Genomic DNA, 10,773 nt, shown 5'->3' on the forward strand with positions numbered 1-10,773 from the left:
AGTCTCCACAGCAGGACAACCGTGGTGCAATGTACTTTTTACTCATGACATACAGTATTTGTACTTCAGCATTTCCATGCATGCAATTTTATACTACTATCAGTAATAACATATAAAAATGAATAAAACACAGCCAGATCCCACTCTAAATAATAAGTTTTACCTCTCATTTTTGAAGTACATTTTCTGATACCAATAGTTTTACTCACATTATATTTCCATGACAGTTACAATTCGGCAGTGCTACTTTTACGTAATGTAAAGCATCTGAAAACTTGTTTTCCATCACTTCAGGAAACCAAAATGATCAAGTCTATGGTTGTATTTATTTTATAGAGCCACTCATACCAAAAGTATCCTCTCATGGTAATGTAAGACACACATTAACTTAGGGGCAATATTTGACCTATTAGAATGAAAAAAAAAATTCAAATTTAATTGGATATTTCAGTATGCTAAGGTTGTAATGGTCTGGCTCTGCCTCTCACGTGTCCTTGTGTGTTTTCAGATTTGTTTTCTCTCTTCCCTTGTGTGTGTTGTTTGTTTCCTGTTTGGTCTCTCTTTATGTCTGTCTGTCCTCGTGTTTGTCTGTCGGGGCGTGACCCTCGGTCTCCTTTCTGCCGTCAACAGTCACCTGCCTCCTGCTACTAACAGCCTGCACACAAGCAACCCATCCATTAATAAAGCTCCTGCAGTATAACGCACTAGTTTTCACTGCAGTCTATACCAGATCGTTCAGTTTCTCAGTCTGGTACTATTGGTGCATTATAGGTACTTTCATAACACGGTATAATGCACTACAGACATGAGCTTCCTAGAAAGCGCTACCCCTCCATCTCTTTTGTAACAGTTGCCAGCCATGTGTCTGAGTTCTGCTTTTTGATGATACAATATAATGAGAGGAGGCTGGAAAAGCAAAATCCAAAGCAATTGCGCTGAGAATGCTGGATGATGAAAAGCTGATGCTAAACTGCATTGCTAGTTTATAACGTTTGATAACATCAAGATAAAAAGATGTGGAATATTTTAGAGTTTGTTAAAAAGCTGACACCACTGAATTTCTGATTAATTTGTAGAAGCAGCTGAAGGAGATAAAAGAGTTGGAAACGTGGGATCGAGTCTAGTTATTGTGATAGTGTGATATAGATTTAAATGTTGAATAAAATTCAGTGTACGAAAGATGAAAAGCGGAAGAAAAGGGATGAGGGATACAACATGTAGTGCAGATCCTTTTAGCTGGTGGCCCAGGGGCCTAATGTGGCCCTTTAACAACCTCATTCTGGCCCTTTTATCATCCTGTTAGCTACTTAGCCCATTCATTAGCTATATCTGTTGCCAAGCATAGAAATACACTCATTTCATTAAAAGGTTTTAACCTAGGCTGTTTAAGCAGAGGGAATTTAGGAGAATCAAACTGATAGCCTACTTCTAAGATTAAAAAGGTGTTTCTGCTGTCACTTTCATATACATGATAATTACTTTAATTTTGAAAATGAATAAAGTGCAAAAGAAAGTGCATTATTGAACAGGCCTGCTGAAGTGTAAGCCGGGAGATGCATTGCGCTTTAAATGTGAAAGCCATCCGAGAAAATATCATCTTCAGTGACAGATTTTCCCTGCTGATGAGTGCAATGATCGCTGATAGTAATAGTTTTTTCCATAAGGAGGAATCAATACGTCAATCGATGCTCATGAAAAAAATAGCTGCGGGGCAATGAGTGGTTGCTGTGGTAGTCACATGTTCTTTTTGTTGATGACCTTACATAACCTTTTGTCTTTTCTATCACCTCCTTTTACATGTTTTTCTATGAAAAAAATATTCCAAACAGGGATAACCTTATCGGAGCATCACTGTTTCCTTGGTAGTAATTGGAAGTCTGTGAACATTTGTGGAATTCAATGTGCCTAGAGGTATTATGTAATACTGGGACCGCTGAATGGAGAACTCATTACGGGTGGGCAGCCTAGTTTTTAGTTCACGTTGTATATTCTTGGAAACAAAACACAGTGAGATATAATTGAGGGTGTTTGACTCTGCCATGTCTGTTGCGTGTGTTGTGGCAGCGGCTCCACGGGCATGAGTTTATGTCGAGTTGTGTTAGTGCAGAGCTGTGTTGCCGGGGCTGTCTCACACAGGGAGTCACCACGAGAGGGAGGGACTTAGGCAACAGGACAATGCTGGTGTTTGTGCAACGGCCCCTGAGTGGCGGCTGGCTCTCTCAGATCGCTCTCGCTTGACTACCACTGCTGCACGCATTGTTGAGGTGAAAGGAAAGTGGACAGCTTGATCCTGTCTGTGGGATGCGCCGACAGAGGTAAGACCCCCGTACCCCACTGCCGTATCTCACGTCATGGGGGGAAAATTATGTTTTTTTGAAAGATGTCTCGTGAGGCTTGTGTGGTGTGAACTGTGTGAGCAGGGGTGTTCTAGTGCAGTTTTGGGGAAACAGCGGTCTGGGAGCTGGAGGTTTACTCGGGGTGAGGCACCCTTGTCTGTGTTTTGGCAGGGTCACCACAGTGTGTGAATGGAGCTGAGCTGAAAGAAAGTTTTACAGAAAGAGGCTCAGTGAAAGGCATGTGTAGAATGTGACTAGGATTCAGCAAAGGAAAAGAGTATGAAGACATGGATGGGGGAAAAAAATTATATTTGGAGATGAAAACATTACAGAGATGCAAAACAAAAAAGAGATGAACTAAGCAAAAACTATTTCCGTTGTGAGAGGCGAGGTAGGTGAAGGTTTACAGTGGTAAAAATAGAGGCAGAATGGAGGTGGGGAGATTAAGAAAGAGATAAATTAGGGAGCTGAGGGACGGGGGAAGTCAGGAAGGGAAAAGGCAGAAAAAGAATGGAAGAAACAAGGGGACAGCAAGAGCTGTGAACCCCAGATAACGTTTCAACAGCATTTGTAGTATCCGCGATACACACTTCTTAGGCGAGACTACAACCTATTGTTCATCCAGAACAAAAAGAAAAGAAAAGAAATACAGAAAAAAACTTGTCAAACAAATTCTCCATCTTCCTTTCAAATCTCCCTTTCAGTCCTTTGTAAATGCTGGATTCCAAATGCGGTAAAAGAATACCGGTAAGCCCCTCATTTTCAGTTCTGCCCTCCTTGCTAGATCAAATACTCTTATCCCTTTTAGCTGGCAGATTAGAGAGACTCAAGATGTTCTGTCTCAGTGTGGTAGGGCTGGGATATGCCGCTATTCACATTTATGAATGACTAAGAGTGGATTTTATAGACTCTGATAGTTCACGTGAGGTGTGTCCACCCTCCATCACAACAATACTCTCCAACTGTCTTATACAGCCATTGAGAAAGACAATACCAATGTATCATATAGAATAAAGAAACATTACTCTGACTTGCTCTTCATATTGATTTCATCCAGATTAACTGCATGTGTTTTGTCTTTCCAGGCAGTGGGGCAGAGATCCCGTGTTGGTGTGAGGTGCAGCGAAACAGAAGGGCTGGCCAGAAGACACAGATCCAACATTGGTGGTTGGGAAAAAAGGGCGTCTACCCCTGCTCCACCGGGGTGAAGAAGAAGAACAAGAAGAAGAGGAGGAAGAGGAGGAAGAAGAAGGTGGTCCAGTGCTGCCACATTAACAGAAGCAGGGGGCTGTGTTTGTGGCGTGAGTGGGCAGGTGAGAGCTAAGCTGGTGCTGACAACTCTGGGCTGCGTGCAAGAGGGAAGGGGAAGAGGAAAAGGAAGAGGAAGAAGAGGAGGAGTAAGTGGAGGAGGAGGAGAGGAGTCGTGGGCCTAGAGCCCAAACACAAGCAGGATGGCGGAGAAGAAAGTTAGGTGAGTAGCTTTACTTCATTTGGTTAGTTTAAAGACGACAAGTTGAATTGTATTCAACTTAGTGTGATGTGTATGGGTGGTGCTTGGGGGAACTCCCTGTGTGCCTGCTTTATTTGTATCTTTAGCCATGAATGAATATGTCATTTGCATGGCTTGTGTGGGTGACTACGCTTACGTGGATCGGTGCACGCATGTGTGCGTGTGTCTTTGTTTATCCCTTTGCAGCCTCCCTGCTAAGCTGATTAATGGGGGCGTGGCAGGCCTGGTTGGTGTGACATGTGTATTTCCTATTGACCTGGCCAAGACCCGCCTACAGAACCAGCAGGGCGTCCAAGTCTACAAAGGAATGTGAGTAGTGCTCCCCTTGGCCTGAGTTAACCAGCCACTGTCATTGATCTGACACATACAAAGATAACGGCTCTTACATTGTGACAGTTCTTTGGTCTTAGCATTTTCCAGCAACAGTTGTTACTGAGATGTTGTAATTGATTAATTTATCTTAATCTTTAAAGTAAGGGAACAGCTGATTGCGAGGCTTGTTTTCTCTGCAAGGACATTTTCACAAAACCAATATCGACATCTCTTAAACCATAAAACCTTTTCAAAATATCTGCTGAAGATGAATGGTTTAATGTGCCCCTGGTAAACAGCACTCTCCAATTTGAGCCACAAACAAGTAAGAATTATTCTGATGATGAGTCACATACTTTTCCACTGAATTTCCGAGGTTGGATCAGCACAGATAAACAAACTCTTCCCATATTTGGTGCAGTGTTTTGGTCAGTTTGTACAAAACCCGCTCACAAGACCATATGAGAGGGGTGGCCGCATTCAGCGTGTGTTTTGATGGACTGCGGTGGTAACTTTGAAATGTGAATTGGATTCAGCGAAGCTGACAAATGTTCCAAGGAATGCACTTCAGCAACTTCACAATCCATCACCTCAGTTTTGATGTAGTTTTAATCGGAATGTATTACAGAGAGATGCAGAAAACAAGACAGTGTCCTTAAATGACACCCTGAATTTGTAACTGCGCACATCTGGTGGGTATAATTCTGCTGGCTGATTGGGCGTAGCCCTGCCGACTTCAAACATTTTAGACTGCGGTTTTCCAGTGTGAGTCAGAGATGGAAAAATAGCCGGGATAACTAACTCCCTCAAGGCCTTATGACACAGATTTTTTTTTTCTGGTCTTTGCTAGGGAAAAAAAGAGAATTTCAGCAGAACTCACAGCCCTCTGTATTGTTTGTTGCTGTGACAGGGTGGAGGGTCGTGGTGTATCTGTGTAAAGGCCGAACTGATGGTGGTGCACAATACTACAAAACTGACCTTAATGTCTGTCGGTGAAGCTAATGTTTAAACGCGCACTATGTAACTTCTGCCGTGGGCTATCAAAACAATGAAAACAAAAGACATAGTTTGATGACATTGTGAATGGATCACAGGAGATTTTGTCTTCATTGTTTAACAACCACAACTGCTGATGAAAATCCATCTGATGTGACTGAGGCAGAAATGTTTACAGATGACTTCACGTTTTAAAGTTTTATGCACGCATTTACCAGCTTTCTTCCTCACTCATTGAGGTATCATCTGATATATATTTAAATATAAACATGGTTGGTCTCAATATTATATTATGACAGTGTATTTTAAGACATTATTATTTCACACAGTTATTTTGAAAAACAGACAAAATGTCAATTGTTTCTTTTTGTCTTTAAAGGCTGGACTGCCTGGCAAAGACGGTTCGCTCTGAGGGCTATTTTGGATGCTACAGAGGTATTTTTTGCATTTCTAATCCCTGTGACAAACAACACTATACGTGTGCTTTACTATAAGCTTAATCCAGACACCTACGCTGTTGTGTCTCTTGCAAGCCCTCAATCTTTTTATCAAGTGACCAGTGTCCATTAGCCAACGGTGTTGAGCCATAAGCTGACGTGTAGGTGGACTCTATTTGTGTATCTCTGTGGAAACCTTTGGTTGTCATCAAGCTGTTTGTGTTTCCAGGTGCAGCAGTGAATCTCACTCTTGTCACGCCAGAAAAAGCCATCAAGCTGGCAGCCAATGATGTCTTCAGACAGAAGCTCTCAAAGGATGGGTACACTGATTTTTGTCTCCCAATGATGCACATGCTTTTCCACATGATTTTAAAAAGAGGCCAAGGATATAACAGTAAACTAAAACTACATTAATGAGCTAGAAAACAAAAAGAATTAGTTTTGTTTAGACACTTTTTTGCCACTTTTGCTGAAACATGAACTTTGGACGACAGGGGCAGGGACCCAGTGGGGAATGCTAGCAGGGAGCTGCATCTGAATGTGCACCAGAACTGGAGTTGGTTTAGTGGGTAACAGAACCTGGCTCAGCAGCATCCTAGCAAACATTCTTGTGAAAAGAGAAGATTCAGTACCGATGTGGCCACTGTGACTACTGTGTACACTTTATATATATTATATAGACACACGTGTATATACATATATTTATATTTACATATATATTTTTCCTCTATTCTTACAGTGTTATTTTATCTTATTTATATTATTTATGTATATGTATATTTAACAGCGCTGTGTGTGATATAGAACTTCAATTTCCCCGAGGGAACCTCCCAAAGGGATTAATAAAGTCGTGTCTAAGTCTAAGTCTAAGTTATTAATGCTGAGTTTGGCTCCTTGCAGCCTACACCCTTGAACCCATCATAACCCATGCATTTTGAGTGCTCAGTGTAGTAAAAGGTGGCCTGGATGTATAGTTGTTTTCTCTTTATGGCCACTCCAGGGCTCTGAAATGTATTGATCTGGTTAATGCTGTATACCTGTTCCTAACACTGCAATGTGTTTCCAGGCATTTGCCCCTGTGGGGGGAGGTACTGGCAGGGTGTGGAGCCGGGACCTGCCAGGTGGTGGTTACCACTCCAATGGAGATGCTTAAGATCCAGCTGCAGGATGCAGGAAGGCTTGGTGAGTTGACTCACTGGGATTAACACATTCTTTATCAGTGAATGTGAAACATTATCTTGTGAATCTAAATCTTGGATAACAATGCGACGCTGCACGATTTAATTGGCCTGCATGTTTTTTCTAACCTGCCATTATCTGTGTTTGACTACCAGCTGCCCAGAGGCCCGTTTCAACACCAGCTCAGGCTGCTCCTGCAGCTGCTGCTGCTTCTGGTCCAGCTCCATCGTTGGTGGCCCCCCCACCAGCGCGACCGAGTCCTCCTCCTCGGCCTTCAGCCACCAGCATCACTGTTGAGCTGTTGAAGACTCGTGGACTGGCAGGCCTCTACAGGGGGGCTGGAGCCACCTTAATGAGGTGACACACACAAAGACATAAACACACACACATACACTCTCACTGACATTTTGGGCTGAGTTACCTAATCAAATTTGATTTCCATCTGAAAGAACCTTTATCGATTCACAAAATCCACAGATTGATCTTTCACTACATGCCTTTTCCTGTGGATGTGTTTTGGTGTCACTCAGGGGCACGCTGCGTCTGTCCTCTGCTGTCTGTCTGTCTGTGTCAGAGTTTCACACTCATGGCACAGGGACAGGGACTTTATGGGGCATTCAAGTGCACTCGTAGACTCAGAAATCTATACTTGAATGTCACAGTGGTTGTTCAAAACAGGACCTCATGAATCTGAATTAATCTATTTAGAAACTCAGTGGCAATACCTTACTCTTCTTATTTACAATACATGACATTTGTTTATCATTATCTGGTCATGCTTACCTTTACTAAAATGTGATCCTTCTTACTTTAAATGTACATATACATTTACTGACTATGTTATGAGTCAAAAATACCTAGATAAGAGGCAAACTATATTGACTTACTTTCATACTTTTGAAAAATTCCAGACATATTTCTTCACTAGTGTCACCCCGTCCCTGTCATTATACCTCACTATGATGTTGGAAAACTTTCTAAACATTAGGTGCATGAGTATGCACCGCTTCTGGTGTTCTCCAGCTCTGCCTCTCCTATCATTCAACTCTGTCATCACTGCTTTAATTAGCAGATTGTTACATTGCATAACTCATACAGCTTTTGTTGTATTTCCTGACACCTCTGCCAATCTACGCTGATCAATAGATCCCTGCAGCTATGTCTGGCTGCAATATTGCAGTTCAATGGGGCCAGGTCTCTCTTTCTCTCTCCCTTCATCTCTCATGTGACTTCACACTCTCACACTTTGTTTTCACACCATCTCATTTAAACCCTGTTAGAGTCTTTTCTGTCTTACCAATTTTTTTAAATCATATTTTTTTAGGGATGTCCCCTTCTCAATGATCTACTTCCCGCTGTTTGCCAACTTAAACGCGATGGGCCAGGAAATCGTGGATAATGTGCAGACCCGGGCGCCATTCTGGCACTCCTTTGTGGCAGGCTGCACCGCGGGCTCAGTGGCGGCTGTGGCTGTGACGCCACTGGACGGTGAGTGGAAGAAAGAAACAAACAAAGTAACCATTACTGTCACTGTCCAATAATCTGTCCATTATCTTTTTGGATTAATCAATTTATTTATTTGGTCTATAAAATGTCCAAAAACAGTTAAATAAATAAATAAATAAATAAATGTTGATCTGTTTCTTTCCCAAAGACAAAGCTGACGTGCTCAAATGTCTTGTTTTGTCCGCAACCCAAAGATATTGAGTTCAATGTCATAGAGCAATAAAGACGCTAGAAAATATTCACATATAAGAAGCTGGAATAAGACTTTACTTAAACCAATCCAATTTTTTTATCAAAATAGTTGGAAATTCCTTTTACAGTTGACAGCTGATCGATTCATCAATTAACCATTCTAGCTCTATTCAAAACACCACTGCACAGTGTCACAGCTTTCGCCTAAACAGCTGAAGTAGACAGGGGCCTTTTTTTAAAATGTAAAAGAAACAACAGAAAAAAACAGTTAAATGGCTCCATACAGCTTGTTTGGCATACTTAAAGTCTCCAGGAGCTCAGAGATCTCAAATTGATTTGAAAAACAATATTCACACCCCTGTGGTTGAACTCATGTATCAAAATCAGAAGAGTCGCACACGTTTTTTTTCCTATTGTTTTGTTATGGTTCAAAACAAGTCCCCATCTACTTCAGTTTTTTTAGGAGAACGCTGGGATATTGTTTTGAAGCTCCAGAAATGTTCAGTGGAAACCTGACTTGACCTGACTTTTTGAGGCTCAGTAAATAATGAGTGAATTTTCATTTTTGGGTGAACTTACCCTTTAACATACATCAGCATTTACCTTCATGTTGTGATTGTCACTGTCTGCTGTTTGCTCAAACTGTCAGTGATTTTTGAGTATGTGTAATGACGGTGCATTCTGTCTTTTAAATGCCTGTCCAGTGATAAAGACTCGTCTGCAGACCTTGCAAAAAGGTGAAGGAGAAGACACGTACAGAGGAATCATTGACTGCACACGGTACGATTTTGAGTTAATAATAAAACATTTACTGAGTTTACATTTTCAAGTGTAGAGCCTTGTGACTTTTTTGTCCTGTTTGTGTACTTTCTCAGGCGCATCATGAGGCGGGAGGGCCCGGCAGCGTTCCTGAAAGGTGCAACGTGTCGTGCTCTTGTCATTGCTCCTCTTTTTGGCATTGCGCAGGGTGTGTACTTTCTTGGGGTAGGGGAGGCGTTGCTAGGTTTGCTGGAATAACAGTGCTTGGTGGAGGTGGTCGTGTTGTCTCTGTACAGATAATTTGCTGCTTTAATCTGCAGTGAATGACAACTGAGAGAATGGTGAATACAGAGAGCCACTAACCAAGGGAAGAGATATGAAGAGGCTCCCTTTTACTAATACGTGGACCAGTGGGTTCATACTAATCATGTTTCTCTAGGGTTTTACATGCTGTCAGCAGGGTTCCATAGGTTAAACAGGGTCCTGTGTATGTGTGTGACTAATCTGAGGGTATGTGGCCCGGGTTGTCTGGGTCATCCCCATGTGCTTGATGCAATATGTCTGGGGTTGTTCCTTTGACCCGATAGAGATGATTCTGTTTGGTGGTTAAGAGAGAGCTGCTGCATGTTGATTGAGAATGCTTAATAAAATGCCTACCAACGAAGAACTGTGCATCATCTTAAGTAAGTGACAAGTTCCCCTTTCAATCTTTATCAAAAGCTTATATTGCAGAACGTGTGATGTCAGAGTCTGAGCTGGGTATTTTGCTCGACTTCAGATGCCAATCCTTTAGATTAGTTTGATGCGTTTCTCTAGAACAGAAGCTTGATCTCATCCTGTTTCGCACTCCTCCTACTCTATCCGTGAGGTCTGAGTTGTAATCTTGGATTCGCTTACTGGATTGGGAGGTCCTGCCTGCCAGTGTCTTTGAGGTCATGTGTTAATCTGATGGTAATGCTTTAATCCCTGTATTAGCATACAATATACCCTAACAGACAGCTCACTTCCTGCCTAAAGGCCACAGGTTACACTGCTGGGCTACTGTCTCATAGCCTTGACTTCCTCTTCTCTACAGCTTGGAGGGGTTTAAAAATAAAACCTGCGAGAAGCCTAGGGCTGTTTTTACTGCTTGGTTATGCATAAAAATATGTTGCTTCAACTGACGTGCGCACAATAACTAAAAACATGCAATTAAAGCCTTATCAATGCTGATAGTTTCTAAAGCATCAACACTGTAAGTCTTAAATGAACTCAAAGTAATTGGGGGTGTTGAAACATTGATTTGGTACTTGAGTCCAATTTAGCGAGGACAATACTATTTGTCAAACCCATGGAGGGAGTATGGCACCTTGTCTTGCCAACTGTTTGCCATTACTAAAGTCCACTGGGTGGCACTAAAAGCTTTTTTTTACATTTTTAATGCAAGACACATTTTTGATGTGACTAGTGTACCTAGGCTACTACATTTTCCTCATTGTAGAGCGAACATAGCCTGAGTAAACTGTTTGTTTACGAGCTGTAAATAAAGATATCTCATACATGTTGA

General features: G+C 41.9%; 1 protein-coding gene across 2 annotated transcripts; it reads left to right on the forward strand.

Moving 5' to 3' along the window:
• The first annotated feature begins 1,979 nt into the window (after nt 1-1,979).
• Nucleotides 1,980-10,773, forward strand: slc25a18 (solute carrier family 25 member 18). Of its 2 annotated transcripts, XM_030426607.1 has the most exons (11): nt 1,980-2,315; nt 3,041-3,083; nt 3,422-3,807; nt 4,033-4,155; nt 5,534-5,589; nt 5,821-5,911; nt 6,658-6,773; nt 6,926-7,127; nt 8,095-8,258; nt 9,173-9,248; nt 9,344-10,773. In XM_030426607.1, the coding sequence occupies exons 3-11, from the start codon at nt 3,788-3,790 to the stop codon at nt 9,483-9,485; spliced, it is 990 nt and encodes a 329-aa protein (XP_030282467.1). In that variant the 5' UTR covers nt 1,980-2,315; nt 3,041-3,083; nt 3,422-3,787; the 3' UTR covers nt 9,486-10,773. The 2 variants fall into 2 exon arrangements, with proteins under 2 accessions (XP_030282467.1, XP_030282466.1); XM_030426606.1 differs by lacking the exon at nt 3,041-3,083 and having other exon boundaries at nt 1,994-2,315.

Source organism: Sparus aurata, chromosome 8 (assembly GCF_900880675.1).
Source record: "Sparus aurata chromosome 8, fSpaAur1.1, whole genome shotgun sequence".
In the NCBI taxonomy this organism is placed as follows: Eukaryota; Metazoa; Chordata; class Actinopteri; order Spariformes; family Sparidae; genus Sparus; species Sparus aurata.